Source organism: Budorcas taxicolor, chromosome 25 (assembly GCF_023091745.1).
Source record: "Budorcas taxicolor isolate Tak-1 chromosome 25, Takin1.1, whole genome shotgun sequence".
Lineage (NCBI taxonomy): Eukaryota > Metazoa > Chordata > Mammalia > Artiodactyla > Bovidae > Budorcas > Budorcas taxicolor.
The window spans coordinates 12133900-12154952 of record NC_068934.1 but is presented as its reverse complement, the minus strand read 5'-3'; the positions used below and the strand labels follow the sequence as shown (position 1 = coordinate 12154952).

The window sequence follows — 21053 nt, the reverse complement described above, 5'->3', positions numbered from 1 at the left end:
GTTTAGCTGGAGAAGAAGGATGAATAGAGAAGAGAGAAGAAAAGACTGAAATCAAACGTTGTTGCTGGAGAGGGAGGTTATAGAGGATATGAAATGATATAACAGGAAATATAGATTTTTATCTAGGGCCAGTGAAGAGCCACTAGACACTTTTGAGCAGGGGAGTCAATTAACAGAGCTGGGATTTTTGGAAGATTAACCTACAAGTGTATGCAAATGGAAGGGAGGGATTCGAATGGAGTCTATTACAGTAGATAAAACAAGACATAAGGAAGATATAAACACCACAATAATGGCAATGGAGATTTTACACAAAAGACTAGTTAGCTGGAGGTAAGTTCCAAAGGACATAATGCCTGATTTAACAAAGGTGGCCAAGAAGAATGAAGAATCAACAGAAAAGGACTTTGAACATTTTAGTTTGGAAGAGTGGGGCAATCTTTAATAGAACTTGGTCTTCAACTAGCTATATTATCTTAAAGCAACACACATCTTAGAAGGAAATGCATTTCTTATATAGGTTTAGGGTTTTTTGGCTTAGACCACATAAATCAATGGTCTCCACGTGTTTAATTATCTAGTTCCTGAGAAATTATGACTTGGAGTGTCCTTGGGAAAGTCACTAGAAAGATTTTTATTATGAACCTATTTCCTGGGAAACCACATGCACACTTCATATTTTCTTCCTTGTATATTTTTGGTTGCTTGGCAAGTCTAAATGGATTTGCCTAATCACAGCTTGCTATACATGATTAGCCATTTTTTTTCTCAACTGACTGCCCGCACACAGACACCCCAGCTGCTTGCAATGACCAAATCTCTGAGGGTAGGGAAATTTTTATATATTGTTAAGAGGAAGCATTCTAAATCAGTGCTGCATATTACCCAAATATTCCTTACTGAAATACATGGTCATAAATTATCAGTCAGATGATTCTAGTCAAATAATGAGAAGATCAGTACCACCATAAGGCCATAAAGACAAACCACATATGTCAAAGGTCATCTCAGAAATAGTCGCTGTACAACAGATGGAATAAACATAAGAGTATAACTTGAAAAACTATAAAATCTACTACAAATTATTTTTTCAAGGAATCCCTTAACATTGTATCTATACAATGAAAAGAAATACTGTTTACCTTCTGTCTCATGTAAAAAGAAATAAACAAAACCAAAAATAATCCCCCCAAATCATCTGGACATTAAGAATGTCTATAAAATCAATCTATCAAATGTTTATATAATTGTTCAAAGTAGCTGAAGTAGCCCTAGTCATAACTTTTATATTAAAAATTATTGGTAAAAGTAAGAAAGTCAGTTGTTCAGATATTTTCCCAACTCCAGATATTTGATAGAAAATGGGGAAAATGCAGAATATTAACAGCATTTTCAGACAGATGTTTTCCAATTCTGCCTCTTTTCAGAATCATCACAGTCTTTCCAGTGTGCCCAGCATTGTCCCCTAAGGGTTCCCCCACAGCCTTCCCCATCTCACAAACGGCACCTCAATCCATTCAATGGCTCAGTAACAAAACAGTCTCATTCTTGGACAAATGCCACATCTAGATTATCAATAAGTGGCAATGCCACTATTTGGCAAATGCCAATATATCTTCACCACATACTTGAAAACTTCACTTTTCTCTTCCTTCTCCAAGTGACCCCTAACTGTCTTTGTTTCTATTCTTGGCCCCTTCAATGCATTTTCTTCACAGTAGCTAAGTACTGTGAAGAACTTAAAAACAACACATTTGACCGTCTCACATATTGACCATTTTGCAAGAACTTCCCACTGCACTTGGAATAAAATAACAAATCTGCAAATATGGTCAACAAAGATGCACGTGATTTGGCCCCTGTTCACCTTGACAGTATCATTTCATGTCATTCAGCATCCTGTCATTCAACTCCAGTCACAACTGATATCTTTTAGTCCTGGAAGGTATGAAGATCCTTGCTACCCTGGGGCCTTCATACACACATGCTTTCACTCTGTCTAGATACTCTCCTCCACTCTTTATCCATCTAGTGTCTGGTTTCACTTGTATCTCAAAGTTTAGCTTAGGTGGCGCTTTCTCAGAGAAGTCATCTTTGACCCATTACCTGATTGGTGCCTCCTTACAAATCATTCATGTTCATTCATAGCATGTTTCTCAATTTATATTATCGGTGTTTTCTACATTAGACCATAATCTTCTTGAGCAAAAATTCTCCATTTTCCTTGTGAATCCTCATTGTCTGGGTCTGTGTCAAGTCCACAATAAATGCTTAATAAATGTTTGTTGAATCACTGAAGAAGGAAATTAATGAACGCAGTCAGCTAGCTCTGTATTATATACTCATAATTGAAGCTAGCTAGCCCAGTTGGCTAGAGTGTTGATATTTACTATTGAGAATGCCCACATGCTCAGTGAAGGTAAGATAAAAGTCTGAAAGCACATATTAAATTTTAAATTCTCTGGAGCATTTTGGTTCTTCTGATTAAGATGAATCACATCTTTCTCTCTGCTCGATTCAATTGGAATCATGGCTCAAGTTCAACCACAGAGCTGATTTCATTCTGTCTAGCACTAAAATGAGTTACCTTTATGTTTTTCTCTCCCATTAGAACTTTCTAATTCTCCCATTAGAAATACATCTGATTCATCTTCATTGTCTCCATTGCATAAGAGTTTCCATAGTACAAGATTAAATATTGGCAGAAATTTATTTTTAAAAAAAAGATCATCATTCAAAAATAAAGAATGACGAGATGCCAAGGGAGGTTAAGACTAGAAGGTATCATCAGATTTAGTGTACAATCCAACTTAATTATTCAGTTTACTCTGATTCAGCATTTCCTTCAAGGCACAGGGAAAGGCATCAGGAATTCAAACAGTGATTAAAACAGTTTCTTTCTCTGTAAATCAATAAGCTTTATACAGAGAAACAAATCCTCATCGGTGACTTTTGTATGGTGACAGGACAAAAAGGTAAGACAGACCCAACAGAATCTGAACAGGACCAACAGGTTCACAAACCTCTACAGCAATTTGGCAGGAGCCTGCTTTCAGGGATATAAAGTTAGCTCTAACAGTTTCCTGGTTCTCCTCTCCCCAGTAGAACAAGCCTATCACCCATACGCTGTGTGTGTTCTTTCATTGGGTTATTGCCTGGGTATTCTTGGTCGATTTAAGCTTACCTGTCTCCCCACCCCCTTCTTTTCTTCCCAGGGCTATTTCACTCCTGGCTCAAAGGAGAAAACAGTTCCGATAGAAATAAACCAGCCAGAGGGGGCTCTAGTACCAAAGATAGAGATCCAAAATAATGTGTTCCTGATCAAATGAAGGAGTTTTGGCTATTGATTCCCTAGAACCTTTAAGTGCTCTGCTGAGCAGCTGAGGTCATAGAATGACTCAGCTAGCAGGAGGCCTGCTAATGGATGGTAATGCTTTGCTGAGTTCTTGAAACTGGGATTTGCCTTAAGGCTGTACTGAACAATTGCTGTTAATTGAACTGTAGAAGTATCTACCTGTTATTTTAGCATATCTTTTTAATTTAAATAGCAGATGCTTATAAGTTTTAACTTTAAAACACATGGCAAATATGAAAATGTGTAGAACAGAAAGTCTTTTCTTGCATATCACGGGACATTGGTGTGGAAATGCTTTACTTCTCCGCACCCTCAAATTAATTCTGTGATTTTAGTGCATTTGGATTTAACTCATCAGGGAATTTGGTTCGTTTATTAGATTACCAAACAATTGTGGCAAAGGGTGAAACCATATGTTCAGTTCAGTTCAGTTCAGTTGCTCAGTTGTGTCCGACTCTTTGCGACCCCATGAATCACAGCACGCCAGGCCTCCCTGTCCATCACCATCTCCCGGAGTTCACTCAGACTCATGTCCATTGAGTCCGTGATGCCATCCAGCCATCTCATCCTCTGTCGTCCTCTTCTCCTACTGCCCCCAATCCCTCCCAGCATCAGAGTCTTTTCCAATGAGTCAACTCTATGCATGAGGTGGCCAAAGTACTGGAGTTTCAGCTTCAGCATCATTCCTTCCAAAGAAATCCCAGGGGTGATCTCCTTCAGAATGGACTGGTCGGATCTCCTTGGAGTCCAAGGGACTCTCAAGAGTCTTCTCCAACACCACAGTTCAAAAGCATCAATTCTTCGGTGCTCAGCCTTCTTCACAGTCCAACTCTCACATCCATACATGACCACAGGAAAAACCATAGCCTTGACTAGACGGACCTTAGTCGGCAAAGTCATGTCCCTGCTTTTGAATATGCTATCTAGGTTGGTCATAACTTTTCTTCCAAGGAGTAAGAGTCTTTTAATTTCACAGCTGCAGTCACCATCTGAAGTGATTTTGGAGCCCCCCAAAATAAAGTCTGACACTGTTTGCACTGTTTCCCCATCTATTTCCCATGAAGTAATGGGACCGGATGCCATGATCTTCATTTTCTGAATGTTGAGCTTTAAGCCAACTTTTTCACTCTCCTCTTTCACTTTCATCAAGAGGCTTTTTAGCTCCTCTTCACTTTCTGCCATAAGGGTGGTGTCATCTGCATATCTGAGGTTATTGATATTTCTCACGGCCATCTTGATTCCAGCTTGTGTTTCTTCCAGTCCAGCATTTCTCATGATGTACTCTGCATAGAAGTTAAATAAGCAGGGTGACAATATACAGCCTTGACGTACACCTTTTCCTATTTGGAACCAGTCTGTTGTTCCATGTCCAGTTCTAACTGTTGCTTCCTGAATTGCATACAGATTTCTCAAGAGGCAGGTCAGGTGGTCTGGTATTCCCATCTCTTTCAGAATTTTCATAGTTTATTGTGATCCACACAGTCAAAGGCTTTGGCATAGTCAACAAAGCAGAAATAGATGTTTTTCTGGAACTCTCTAGCTTTTTCCATGATCCAGCAGATGTTGGCAATTTGATCTCTGGTTCCTCTGTAGCAAACTACAAATAACATATATGTGGCTTCCCTAGTAGCTCAGTGGGTAAAGAATCTGCCTGCTGTGCAGTAGACCCAGGTTCAATCCCTGGGTTGGGTAGATCTCCTGGAGAAGGAAATGGCTACCTACTCCAGTATTCTTGCCTGGAAAATCCATCCCATGCATAGAGGAGCCTGGTGGGTATGCAGTCCATGCAAAGAGTCAGGCAAGACTAAGTGACTAATACATACACTCACTCACTCACTCACACACACACACACACACCACACACACATATTGAATACTTGTTGTCAATTTGTGCCAGGTACTACTCTAAACACTTAATGTATATTGACTCATTTAATCCTCACAATATTTCAAGGGGCAAGTGCTATTATTATCTGCATTTTGTAGATGAGAAAATTAGGCTCAGAGAGGTTAAGAAATTTGACCAAGATCAAATGGCTAGTGAACTGCAGAGCTAGGGTTCCAGCTCAGATACTTTGGAGTTTGCACTCAACCAGCAAGTGTTCCTGCTCTGTACTCATCAGATATTAAATATTTAATTCTCATAAATCCAATGGGATGCTACCATTGAAAGCGCAAGTGTTAATGGCTTAGTCATGTCCAACTCTTTGCAACCCCATGGACTGTAGCTTGCCAGGATCCTGTTTGTGGAATTCTCCAGGCAAGAATATTGCAGTGGGTAGCCATTTCTTTCTGCAGGAGATCTTCCAGACCCAGAGATCAAACCAGGGTCTCCTGCATTGCAGGCAGATTCTTTACTGTCTGAGCCACTAGGGAAGATCTCTTTATGATAGCACCAGGAAGCTACCATTATGGTCCCCATTTAATAATAAGAGGGGCTGATCTAGCCAATGTCACTGTGCTAGTAAGTGGCTGAGCTAGGCTTTTAAACTCCATCCTGCCTGACTCTTAGGTCTGAGATCTTAAGTACCGCCCACTAGTACCTCCCAGTGAAGGTTGTATGCTTATTTTTTTTAAGTCACATGTAGCATTAGAGGGCTTCCTTGGTGGCTCACTGGTAGAGAATCAGCTTGCCAATGCAAGAGATGTGGGCTCAATCCCTGGGTTGGGAAGATCCCCTGGTGAAGGAAATAGAAACCCACTCCAGTATGCTTGCCTGGGAAATCCCATAAAAAGAGGAACCTGGTGGGCTACTGTGGGATTGCAGAAGAGTCAGACACAACTTAAAGACTAAGCAATGACAACAATAATAGCATTAGAGATTACACAGATTTTAAGGGCAAGAGAAATGATTTATTAAAAGAGTAGAGTGACTCTCTCGGACACGACTGAGTGACTTCACTTTCACTTTTCACCTTCATGCATTGGAGAAGGAAATGGCAACCCACTCCAGTGTTCTTGCCTAGAGAATCCCAGGGACGACTGAGCCTGGTGGGCTGCCGTCTACGGGGTCGCACAGAGTCGGACATGACTGAAGCGACTTAGCGGCAGCAGCAGCAGCATAGTGACTCTCTAGTCATAATCTTTGAAAATAATTAAATACTTTTAAGCTATTACATTTTTATAAAATATCTGAAATACTATTAATATTAAATGTCATCATTCTGAAGAGCAGAGCTCAAAGTTCTCTTCTTAATAATTCATATGATTCATTTCACTGTTCATATGATTCCCCAAAGTAACTGCAGTTATCTCAAGAGATTTGTGAACATTTCAAAAAATAAATTTTAACTTATTTAGACTACTGCAAGTATAAAATGCTATGTTCAGTTCAGTTCAGTCGCTCAGTCATGTCCGACTCTTTGCGACTCCATGAATCACAGCACACCAGGCCTCCCTGTCCATCACCATCTCCCGGAGTTCACTCAGACTCATGTCCATCGAGTCAGTGATGCCATCCAGCCATCTCATCCTCTGTCGTCCCCTTCTCCTCCTGCCCCTAATCCCTCCCAGCATCAGAGTCTTTTCCCATGAGTCAACTCTTCGCATGAGGTGGCCAAAGTACTGGAGTTTCAGCTTTAGCATCATTCCTTCCAAAGAAATCCCAGGGCTGATCTCCTTTAGAAATGCTATGTAGTACTTATTAAATAAAATGGGTAAAAGTACTATCAAATCAAAACTAATCACAAGTGTCATAAAAAATATAATAATTATTTTAGGATAGACTATTCAAATGATTATTTTTCACATTACTGTTTTACTAAAGGAGAGAGATTACCATTTACACCTGAAAAGTTAGAAAATATTAACATGCCAGCTAAGTCAGTGGTAAAGGTTAAAAATTCATAGACAAATTTAGACGGTTTTTATTGTTTGTTTATTAGAAAATTTCTTTAGAAATCTATCGCTTCCTTCTCTGAGTTCATAGTTACAGTACTGGCTTCTTTTACTTTCTGTAAAATTCTATCATCACAGGATTTCAACTCTCATGGTAAACGCTGAGTGCCAGAGAATAAAAGAACAGAGTACATTGTGGGTGGGTCGTGGAATAAGCTTTAATCAGATAGCTTGTCACTGGTATCCTATTGTGAGTTGTTTCTGTTTCTGTTACCTTTAGGCCCTTTGAACAGTTTGATTTCCACAACAGTCTCCAAAATGGGTCGTCTTCTACGCACGTACAGCCGAACGATAGACCCTGCTTCTTTGAGTGCTTCCACCGCTTTACTGTGGGAAACCTCTGACACGTCCACCTCATTCACCCGTAAGATACAGTCATTGACCCTGAAAGAAAGGAAGGCAGGCAAAATCAGGAGTGTCCAAGAGAATTTCTGAAAGAATATTACGACTATCTAACCTGAAGGTGTGGGGAAGCAAAGCACAATGGCAAGTTAAACATATTTATATTTGGAAGAAATACCTCATATGAAGGAAATCAAGAAAACCTTGAACCCCTCAGCCTTCCCAGTCTTCCCAACATTGACCACCCTACTGGTCAGGTCCTGTCCTGAACTCCAGTCCACTCTGACTGGGACTACATCACATATGGGGTAGTTATATAGGTCAATCCCATTCTCCCAGTTCATCCCACCCACCCCAGCAGTGCATAATTTGCTGATTTATAATATCCTTAACTGCTGGATTTCTTCCATAATCTAATGGAAGATCTACCATCCGCATCACACAAAGGGGAGCTGTTCCAAGTGGCTGACTTCTTTGTCTAAAGTTGTGAGCAATTTGATTAGAGACTGGGTATGATCTTATGTCTTCCTATTTCAAAATCTGTTCTTTCCTTTTAGGGCACATACATCTAACGTAATGAATAGTTTCATGTATGTTGTGCATATCAATTTAAAATGATAACATGTAGTGGAAACATTATATAAAAAGTATGGGAAGAATTTTCCTATCTTTTTTGTTCATAATTTTTCTATGTCTGTTTGAGGAAGTGAGGTCTAGGACTCTTGGTTCAATAAGAATCTTAATTAGCTTCAAATTCTTGAGCTAGAACAATCTCACTAAGATTCTGGGGTGTCATTTCATCATAACAGATGCTATGGCTTTAATAGGTTTACACATACATTTCTTCTCTGACTGACTAAAAAAAATTATGGAAAACTACCCGTTAAAACAGTTTTGAGAATGTAGGCATCATGGGTGCCAGTCACCCTGCAGCAGCTGGTCCTTTGAGAGTGGGTAATTTTGTCATCTCATGATAATGCAAAAACATAACGTTTACCATCACCCTATGCTCAGCATACTAATCATATCTTAAAACATAGCTTTCCATAGAAGGGAGTGACTGACATTAAAAAAAAAAAAAATTGGATGCTATAGCTCTTGAAACTCTACTCAATTTTTTCCTTTTGTATACAGTGGAATCCTTAATTGTCAAATGTTGGGGTGAGGAAATCACAGCCTAAATCAGATATTTTTTTCCTAAACACGTGGACAAAGTTGGCAGCTTTAGTGCACTAAAAAAAAACCAAAAAAAAACACACAAACACCGGACTAGCAGTCAGGAGCTTTGGATTTGCATCGCAGCTGTGTATCAGCTGTGTGACCGCGGTCGAGTCACTTCAACTTTTTTGAATTTTAGTTTCCCACGAAAAGAGAGTAACATGCCTAGAGTTAGTGAAGAGAGTAACCAAACATAGAAATAAGTGGACATATGTGTAAACTGTAACAGATCATACACAAGAGAGTTGTAGCTATTGATAGGTTGGGCTCAAGATGGGCTTCAGGATTTGTTGAACATAAACAGGATGGAAATTGAAAATTTTAAAGGGTTTAATATGTGCCATATCATATCATTCTTCACTTCACTTATTTGCTTGTATTTAAGTCAAACCATTTATGAAGCATTGATTCTCATTTTACACCAATGACATTTTATTGGCAAGATCACAATGCTGGTGACAACAGTGACAGGATTCCAACCCAGTTAGGTCTTTTTCTGGAGCCTAAGCAACACAAAGTTACTCCGAATTAACTAAGGAAAAAAAGGGAATGTGAGGGGAGGTGTTTATATTCAAAATCTTAAAATTAAAAAGAAAGAATATCAAGCCAAACTGAGGCACTCAACTTTCCTTCCTCCCAATCACTTGAAATAGCATTTGGCTAGAGGGTCATGGCTATTTAGAAGTTGCTTTCTCTACCAGTAGATAATCTCTGTGAGTAAAGGCAGCATTTGAATTCACTTTGAAATATATAAATATATCACTAGCTTCAAACTCAAATAATACTGTTTCAGTAAAATGTGAAGCCTTTATCATATCACTGAGCCATTGTGTCATAAAGTCATTTACATACAAATTTCCTCCCTACTTTATTGGCGTAATTAAGTTGATGGTGAGAAATGGAGTATTCCCGCCATGTCAGTAAAGAAGTATGTCATAGTCATCAGTGATTCAGGCCTCTCAATGTGCATTTCTGAGCCCTTAGGGGCACTCAGGAAGGAAGGGTACCTGCAATCTGGCACCATTAGGCTACAGCCACTCCCTGAGGTGACCACTGAGGAATTCAGGGTGTGAGAAACACACATACTGGCCCCAGATAGCTGAGAAGCATATGAAAGGAGTGATTTCACTGATCCCGGACTCTTGCATCTTCCCATATATAGAAAAGCACTAAATTCCTTAACTTGAGATATCTGGTTTCCTTTAATTTACAAAAATACTTTTGACGCTCAGGCTACCTGCCTGATCTTGCAAATTTCTAAAGAACCTGACTCCTCCCCCTGCCTCCTCAGAGCAGTTCACTCAGGGCTATTCGAAATGCTGCTTTGGGGGCTTAAGTTCTGAAAATTTCCATCAAATAAAATAAAACTCTTAACTTTCCGGTCATGACTGTTTTTTAAGTAGACAATGGCTTCACTCTTTCAGTGCTTGCTATTTCAAATACAAGTCTACGACTTCCTTTTTAGAGATGAGTGTTGTTCACAGGATTAAAAAGTGTAAGTGCCAGTCGCTCAGTCATACCCAACTCTGCAACCCCACGGACTATAGCCTGCTGGGCTCCTCTGTCCACGGGATTCTCCAGGCAAGAATACTGGAGTGGGTTGCCATTCCCTTCTCCAGGGAAACTTCCCAACCCAGGGACTGAACATGGGTTTCCCACATTGCAGGCAGATTCTTTACCATCTCAGCCACTAGGGAAGCCCAGGATTAAAACAAATTTAATTTTAATAATTTTCTTTGGATAGTCTGGTACATTTCCTTGCTATTAATAAATATTCTTAGAAACAAAAAAGAACATTTTATCACTAACATGTCCACAGAAATCTTATCTAAAATTTGCACTAGACAAATACCCTAGAATATGATATGGTGTCACTGAAAGTCAAATGATACTTAAAAATTATTTACTCTACTTTGAAGATATTTAAAATAATGCATAATATCTACCCTGTTTCATAGGTAGTAAAGTATATTCTGTTGTAAATAAGATTTATGATTTTTATACATTTTTTAAGAATTTTAATTCATTATGAACCTATTTGCAAGGAAGGGATGGAGATACAGATGTAGCGAATGGACATGTGGCACAGATGGGGAAGGGGAGGATGGGACAAATCGGGAGAGTAGCACTGACACATACACACCACACGTATACACGACCATGACACATACACACCACACGTATACACTATCATGACACATACACACCACACGTATACACTACCACGACACATACACACCACACGTATACACTACCAAGACACATACACACCACAGTATACATTACCATGACACATATACACTACACGTATACACTATCATGACACATATACACTACACGTATACGCTACCATGACACATATACACTACACGTATACACGACCATGACACATACACACCACACGTATACACTACCACGACACATACACACCACACGTATACACTACCAAGACACATACACACCACAGTATACATTACCATGACACATATACACCACACGTATACACTACCATGACACATATACACTACACATATACACGACCATGACACATATACACTACACGTATACACGACCATGACACATACACACCACACGTATACACTAGCATGACACATACACACCACACGTATACACTAGCATGACACATACACACCACACGTATACACTAGCATGACACATACACACCACACGTATACACTACCACGACACATACACACTACACGTATACACTATCATGACACATACACACCACAGTATACATTACCATGACACATACACACCACACGTATACACTACCACGACACATACACACCACACATATACACTACCATGACACATACACACCACACGTATACACGACCATGACACATACACACCACACGTATACACTATCATGACACATACACACCACACGTATACACTATCATGACACATATACACTACACGTATACACGACCATGACACATACACACCACACGTATACACTACCACGACACATACACACCACACGTATACACTACCAAGACACATACACACCACAGTATACATTACCATGACACATATACACCACACGTATACACTACCATGACACATATACACCACACGTATACACTATCATGACACATATACACTACACGTATACACGACCATGACACATACACACCACACGTATACACTAGCATGACACATACACACCACACGTATACACTAGCATGACACATACACACCACACGTATACACTACCATGACACATACACACCACACGTATACACTACCACGACACATACACACCACACGTATACACTATCATGACACATACACACCACAGTATACACTACCATGACACATATACACCACACGTATACACTATCATGACACATATACACTACACGTATACACAACCATGACACATACACACCACACGTATACACTATCATGACACATACACACCACACGTATACACTATCATGAGACATACACACCACAGTATACATTACCATGACACATACACACCACATGTATACACTACCATGACACATACACACCACACGTATACACAACCATGACACATACACCACACGTATACACTACCATGACACATACACACCACAGTATACATTACCATGACACATATACACCACACGTATACACTACCATGACACATACACACTACACATATACACTACCATGACACATATACACTACACATATACACTACCATGACACATATACACCGCATGTATACACTACCATGACACATACAGACTACTCATATACACTACCATGACACATATACACTGCACGTATACACTATCAAGACACATACACACCACACGTATACACTATCATGACACATACACACCACACATATACACTATCATGACACATACAGACTACTCATATACACTACCATGACACATATACACTACATGTGTACATTACCATGACACATACACACTACTCATATACACTACCATGACACATACACACCACACGTATACACTACCATGACACATACACACTACACGTATACACTATCATGACACATACACACCACAGTATACATTACCATGACACATATACACTACACATACACATTACCATGTATAAAATAAATAGCTAGAAGGATGCTATGGGGAGGGAGGTGGGAGAGGGGTTCAGGATATACATGTACATATACACCCATGGCAGATTCATGTTGATGTGTGGCAAAACCAATACAATATTGTAAAGTAATTAACCTTCAATTAAAATAAATAAATTTATATATAAAAAAATAAAATAAATAGCTAGAAGGAAACTGCTGGAGAGCACAGGGAGCTCTGCACAGTGCTCTGCGGTGACCTAAAGGGGTGGGATGTGGGCAGGGTGTGAGGGAGGCTCAACAGGGAAGGAACGTATGTATACATACAGCTGATTCACTTTGTTGTACAGCAGAAACTAATATAACACTGTAAACCAATTATACACCAATAATAAAATTTAAAAAAATGATCATCAAATGATTGGGTTCAATTTAAAAAAAAATCTCTTTATTATGTATTAAAAAATACTGGAAGGAAAGATAACAAAGTTTCATCTCTGTTTCTTTGTGGATTTGGATAGCATGGATGCTTTAAAAGGCATATTTCTATGTTTTGTTTCTTCAAAAAGTTCTATAATGAACATACTTCATGACAGAGAATCTGAGAACTTGGACTGGAAACCTCGGCTGTACCTAGAGATGACTGGGATCTTGTCCCTGCTCAAGAACTTGGATGATGTGTGACTTTGGTTAAGTCACTTGACATCTCAAAGCCTCAGTCTCTTCATGTGAAAACAGGAATAATAAGATTGCTGTAGGGATTCAACAATATAAGTGAAATATTGAGCACGGTGCCTGAAAAATAGTAAGCTGTTCCAGTTATGAAAGAGACAAGAACCATTTGCATAAGAAAGGATATGAAGAGACTGTACTGGAGGAGAAAAAGACTAAAAGGACAGAAAGGAAGAGAGCTACAATCAGGATACTGAAAGCAGTTTTAAAATTTTATATGAAGGAGACAGGAACAGATGCAAATATGGAATTTAGGGGAAGAAAAAATGTAAAATAAGGCTTTTGGTAAGTTTTATGGAGTGTAAATTAATTCCCCTTTCAACTTCCGTGTCCTCTACCATCAAGAAAACAGTCAGTTGTTCTAATACAAACTTCAGCTTTATGGTAGCCTTGGAGAAAGCTTCTAAAGACCATCACACTTGGCAGAATCCCCACCATGGCTACCTGTCCTTGCCCCACCCCTCATGTGTAACCACATTCAGCCACACTCAGACCTGCTCAAGGCTTGATTCAAAAGGAAGCTTTAGGTCACAAGTCTGAAACTTAATTTTGAAACTTATTGGTCATTAAGATGGCAAGAGGTGCTAACTAACTTATTCTTTAATGTCTCTACTCAGTTCTATTCTCCTTGGTCAAATAGATGAATTAATTACAGACCAAAGGGTCACATCGTGGAGAAAGCTGATCAATGCTTAATGTGCTGAATGAAATGAGGCAATACACTATCAAATGGAAAACATGAGCTGGGAATTATACTGTCTGTGCCTAAAGAGATCAATCAATCATTTATAAAAATCAGACTCTGTTTAAAAAGAATAACTGCATAGATTTTTATGTGAACTATAATGATACTAGAAAAGCTCTAAAGGTAAGAAAAATGCCTTACTTTTCTTTTATTCCTAGAGTCACTAAAGGTAGGGTAAGCTAGGCTAAGAACAAAGAATACCCAAAATTCATTTAAGAAAAGGCAGATGCATTACAATGCCAGAGAAGAGGAAAGATAAGACACTACAACACACACACACACACACACACACACACACACACAGAAGTTGACCCAAATGGCTTCAGATTATTATGATCTCTTCTAAATCTACTTAATTGTGTTTGTTTGCTGCCTTCCTTTGGAGAAGGAAATGGCAACTCACTTCAGTATTCTTGCCTAGACAATCCTGTGGACAGAGGAGCCTGGTGGGCTGCTTGCTGTCCATAGGGTCGCATAGAGTCGGACACGACTGAAGCGACTTAGAATGCACGCATGCATTGGAGAAGGAAATGGCAACCCACTCCAGTGTTCTTGCCTGGAGAATCCCAGGGACGGAGGAGCCTGGTGGGCTGCCATCTATGGGGTAGTACAGAGTCGGACACGACTGAAGCGACTTAGCAGCAGCAGCAGCAGCAGCAGCAGCAGCAGCAGCAGCAGCAGCAGCAGCAGCAGCTGCCTGCCTCTGTCCTCTCATGACATGCATGTGAGTTCAGTGGGTATATTTAAAGTCCCACCATAAGGTTCCTCCTTGTTGAAACATCTCACCTTAAAAATTCATTTATTTCATTGACTTCCCTAGGTGCTATTAGTCCATTAAAACTAAGAATAAAATCCTAAAAATCAGCATAACTTGACAGTTTTCCAGGAAAGGAAAAGAACTAATGTTTTGGAAGCGTCAGATGTGTGTTAGTACAGTGTTATGTACCAGGCCTTTTTCTCTAACAAACATTCACAGGGCTGCAGGAGGAGTGATGGGTTCATACAGCTTATTATGGATCACTTGTCAAGTCTGACAGTCCCTGTTTTGAGGAATCTGGAATTGAAACTATGAGATTCAGAGGTTCCATCTAAACATGAGAAATAGAAGTTTGAAAGCTACATATTGAGGTCACTCTCTTTCACAGTGACTGAAAAGTGGCAAAAGCTTATTTGCAAGAAGATGGGATTAAAACAAATTTATGAAAAGAAGTACCAGGCTTTCCTCATAGCTCAGCTGGTAAAGAATCCACTTGCAATGCAGGAGACCCCAGTTCGATTTCTGGGTTGGGAATTTCCCCTGGAGAAGGGATAGGCTATCTACTCCAGATCCCCTGGATAAGGCAATGGCAACCCACTCCAGTATTCTTGCCTGGGAAATCCCATGGACAAAAGGAGCCTGTCAGGCTGCAGTTTGTGGGGTCACCAAAGAGTCAGACACAACTTAGTGACTAAACAACATATATCGTTTAATCTAAACAGAAACATTGAAAGGTAGATATTGCTTCCTTCATTTTACAACAGAAACTGAACCTGAAAGAGATCTGTCATGACAGTAAGTTGTGTAGGTAAACTCAAAACTTAAGCACTGCACCATCCATCTCTCTCTAGCTTGTTAAAAATAATTTTGGGCTTATTTAAGGAGCAATCTCAACTGCTGACCATCAGTAGGATTAAGGAGTATACTAGAAATTATTAAAGCCAAGCCAAATTACAAAATCTAGTTCTCAAGTTTAGAATTAGATTTCTAAACTTTAGAACTAGATTTAGAAATGGTCCTCAAACTTCAGTGGTGCATTAGAGTCACATGGTGGAGAAGGCAATGGCACCCCACTCCAGTACTCTTGCCTGGAAAATCCCATGGATGGAGAAGCCTCGTAGGCTGCAGTCCATGGGGTCGCTAAGAGTCGGACACGACTGAGCGACTTCACTTTGAATTTTCACTTTCATGCATTGGAGAAGGAAATGGCAACCCACTCCAGTGCTCTTGCCTGGAGAATCCGAGGGATGGGGGAGCCGTCTTTGGGGTCTCACAGAGTCGGACACGACTGAAGCGACTTAGCAGCAGCAGAGTCACATGGATGGCTTATTAAGTCATAGGTTGCTAGGCTCTACTCCCAGAGAGTCTCTGATTTACTAAGTCTGGAGCAGGAGAGATGATTCACCTCTGTAAAAAGTTTCTAGGTGATGCTGGTGTTGTTGCTCTGGGACCATACTCTGATAACCACCACTCAAAATTTTGACTAGTGTGTGGAGGATGAGATGGTTGGATGGCATCACCGACTCGATGGACATGAGCTTGAGCAAGCTCCGGGAGTTAGTGACGGACAGGGAGGCCTGGTGTGCTGCAGTCCATGGGGTTGCAAAGAGTCGGACATGACTGAGCGACTGAACTGTAATTGTGTGGTTCATTCTAAAATGAACAGGACTTACTGTGTAACTCAGGAAACTGCTCAACGTTATGTGGCAGCTTGGATGGGAGTGGAGTTTGGGGCAGAATGGACACATGGCTGAGTCCGTTGGCTGTCCACCTGAAACTATCACGACACTCTTAATTGGCTATACTCCAGTATAAAATAGAAAGTTAAAAAAAAAAACACAAAAAATAAAACAAACCAAAAATAAATGAAGAAATAAAATGAGCAGGACTGCTCAGTCTCATATAGGCCACGTGACAGTGCTAGAAGTTCTGATTCTGAGCCGCATTCCCTCAATGCTGCAGCTCTGTTATTTGGAATGAAGTCTTTCTAAGGGAATACGGACCAGGAGACCACAGCTGCTACACCACGTGAGACTGCGCACGCAAGCCATTTTCCAGCACTTATTTTATATGAGACCTTTTCCTATTTTTTTCCTATAGCAAAGGCCAACTGATAGCCACTCCATTCTGTATTTTAAGAAATAGGGCTCCTGCTCTTGTGTCTAAATCTTGGTGAGAGCAACGTGAATTTATGATCCACGGAGGCCATCCCCTACAGTGTACATACTGTTTTTCTCTCTCCATTTGCCACTTCATTTCCCTTATAGAAAAGGCTTGCAGGACTCACTGAGGCTGTCATCTGGGACAGATCACAGTATTTCACAAAGGGGAAGAAACTGCTGTTTCAGCCTCGGTGATTGGTCTCTCAGCACTTTGCCACAAAAACAGAGTCCAGTAACAAACCCGGAGCCAGGTAACTGGGTGAGTACAATATGGAAAAGAGGCACTAAGTAGGAATTTCAAAGAGAAAAGATCATAGGACTGGCAATTACTTAGTCCACTCAGCTTAACACTCTCCACAGAGAGGACGGCACGTCAAATTTCAAGAAATGAGGTCCTGTTGCCTCCCATCTGGATTAAGGCAGTAGCCTTCTAGCTGGCTTTCCCAATCCCAGGTTAACTAGTCCCTTTTTACATATCCCACATGCAAGCCCAGCTCAGCTTCAGTTTCCTAAAGCAACCCTATCATTATTTCCTCTCCCCTCAAAACTCACTGAGTTACTTAACCTATATAAAATCAAAGCTGTGTTTAATTTATCTTTGTAATCCTGGTGTCTGCTACACAGCTGTCACTTTAGAATGAATGAGCATCATTGAAGGGCCTCTAATTCTAGCCTCTTATGCTCTCAAACTCCTGCTCCAAACATCCTCAGTGTCCTGAAAATATAACAAGCTCATTCCTGCCTTTGCATTTTCTGTCATGTTACTTTCTGCCTCCTAAATGCCCAACTCCAACCAGCCTCATTCCAGGCAAGCTCATGCTCTCTGGCCTCATGAAATGTTTCCTAATCACTCAAGTCCTCACTGCCTACAATATCTGAAAAGCAAATGCATGATACATTCCCCTTGAAAAGCTACAGATTGATCTGGTACTACTGCAGAACCGAAAATTAAGTACTATACATTAAAAACACATTTTCAAATATTGGATTCGATTCCTATTTTCCTCTACTCGGATCTGCTCCAATCTAAGAAACTGATATGATCAGCATGCATATAATTGATAATTTTATATTTTCGCAGTCTAATTTGATTTGGCTTTGTAATATGGATGAACACTTCAGTGAAGAGTTGAGAAGCACAAGGAAGGAGTATGGTATGGTGGCGGAAATAGTGAGTCATAAACCAGAGGTAAATTCTAATCCTGCCACTTTCCATTTAAGTAAGGCATTTTTTCCTTATCTCGGTTTAAGCTGAATTCCCTCATTTTACAATTCTTTTCTAGCTCTGGTGTTCTATAAATCTAAATTCAAGGTCAACTCAGCCTGCCCCCTTGGAAGTCTGGAATGTACTCGAAGCGGAATGCCAAATTATCCTTGTCCCCCCTCCATGGACAACCAAGTACTTCACAATTATGTATTTTATCAAAGTAAATCATTCCATCACCCAAAACTGGGGAGTCCCTTCTCTCTCAGCCACACATTCAATCCATCACATAATTTATTTAGATTCAAACTTTTCCTTTATACCCACTTATCCCAGTGTGGCTTTTCCTGTCAATCACACAGATTCTGGGGAAAAAAAAAAAATTGTAATAGTCTTGTTTCTACTTTGGCCCTCTAAAATCTATCTTCCAACTATTTTTTTGGCCAGAATGGTATTACTGAAAATACACCTGATTGCCTTATTCCTCTGTTTAATAGTCTTTGATTGCTTTTCATTGCCTATAGGATTTCAAATATTTAGTTGGGGGGAGGGAGGGATAAATTGAAAGATTGGGCTTGACATATACACATTACTATATATAAAACATATAATTAATAAGGACCTATTGTATAGCTGTACAAGGATATACCACACATCCCTGTATATACTATACAGGGAACTCTTGTCAGTACTCTATAATGGTCTAGATGGGTAAAGAATATAAAAAAGAGTGGATATATGGATAACTGATTCACTTTGCTGTATACCTGAAACTAACACAACAATGTAAATCAACTATACTCCAGTAAAAAAATCTAAGCAAACGTTTTCTACAAATGAGATCTTATGCAGAAGACACAATGTATGTTTATAATTGTTTGTATATATCAAAGGCAGAGTTTTTGTGGCTTCTGTGATGAAGAGGGAAAGGAATCACAGCAGAGGCTGTTGGAAGGCCCTCGTTTCTGACCCCCCAGAGGGTGAGGAATCCAGAGTCAGGGCGTCATATATGATTGAGCAAGGGCTAGTGAGTACTGAGAGAAATCGAGGACAAGGCTGCTGTCCAAGCCAAGAGCCCCAGCACTGACCATTGTGTCCGCTGAAGTCTCTTCTCTAATTCACATAAAGGACAGGGGTGGCACTGTTTGTAGAGCTCTGCAGAGCCCAGAGTGAGTTCACACACCTTTTCTGATAAAGCTAAGACCTTCACATAACACATAAGTCTTTTCGCCATCTGGTTCCTACTCACCTCCCTAGCCCTGTCTCTACCCGTTCCATTACAGCTTCTGCAAACCCCATGCAAGTTATGACTCAGGCGTCTCCCCCTGCCTAGAACAGCCACCTCCAGATGCCACATGTCCCTGTACTTCACTCAGTTTTCAAGACTAATGCCCATTCTGAGGTAGCTTTACAGTTTAATGGGGGGAGATAGTCAAACAAACTAGTAAAATTCAGGATAGTAACTTCTATGGCATAGGTGCTGCAGGAGCATATAACGAAAGATTTTGTTGCGACTAGGAAGGCCAAGAAAAACCTGGAGCAACTGATGTTACTGAGAACTGAAGGCCCAATAGAAGTCAGCCAGGTGAGTAAAGACAGGGAAAGTGTTCCAGGGACAGCTGAGTGGCTGGTGAGGAGAGGAGCAGAGATCAAGTCCTGAAGGCCCTTGTAAAGCATGTTAAGGAACTGGACTTGAATATAAAGACAATGGAAAGCCATCGCAGTACTTAAAGCTAGAATAGTGTTTTAGAAAGAATGTTCTAGGTACAGTGTAGAGATACGCAGACATAGTTAGATTTGGGGTTAGGGCAAAAGAAAGCAAGGATTGTTGTCAGAGGCTATTATGTAATCCTGATAAAAGATACGGCAGCCTGTATTAGACCAGTGGCAATCAGGATAGAGAAAAAGGGACCGAGAAGAAGGCTAATTAGAATCTACTGGACATACTGATGGATTGGATGTGGGAAGGGAGCAAAAAGAGTAAACATTTTGTTTAAATGGTTATCTTTATAAATTATCAATCACTTGAGGGGAGAAATCTTATTTTATTCATTTTTAGCAGCTTTAGCGGCTATTACGGTGTGGGGCACAGAGCTGGCATTGAATATATGTCTAATAAATGAATGAATGAATTGTAGAAGTGGGGAAGCTGATAATGACACCTAGGTAGCCAATGTCCATATTTTCCCTCTAGTGACTTAATCCCATGAGAATTTTGTGTCTTTTCATGTCCTCTCATTTCTTCAATATAATCAATTCAAATTCAATCAGCCTAAGGCTGTCATTCACTGGCATATTTGTATTAAAGACATAAGCAGAACATCTGTGAGAAGAGAAAGTTTAAATAAAAATTGATCACCAAAGATAAGATCTCAAATATTAATGGAAAGATATAATCACATAGACAAAGTCAACAGTATCTATTGAGTACCTACTGTAGAGCACCAGGTACTGTGTAGGCACTGAGGATACAGCGGTGAATAAGAAAGATACTGATGGCCCCAGATGTAAGAGGTGGGGAGGAAGAGATTTACAAGATCCCAAATCACATCACAAG

At 40.0% G+C, this 21053-nt stretch overlaps 1 protein-coding gene across 2 annotated transcripts in view; it reads right to left on the bottom strand.

Moving 5' to 3' along the window:
- Window positions 1–21053, bottom strand: part of DLG2 (discs large MAGUK scaffold protein 2) — a 1427480-nt gene that overhangs the window by 677119 nt on the left and 729308 nt on the right. For both annotated transcript variants that reach the window (XM_052662441.1, XM_052662442.1), the window contains one exon: window positions 7467–7636. In XM_052662441.1, coding sequence (XP_052518401.1) covers window positions 7467–7636 — 170 coding nt within the window. The remainder of the gene's footprint in view (window positions 1–7466; window positions 7637–21053) is intronic.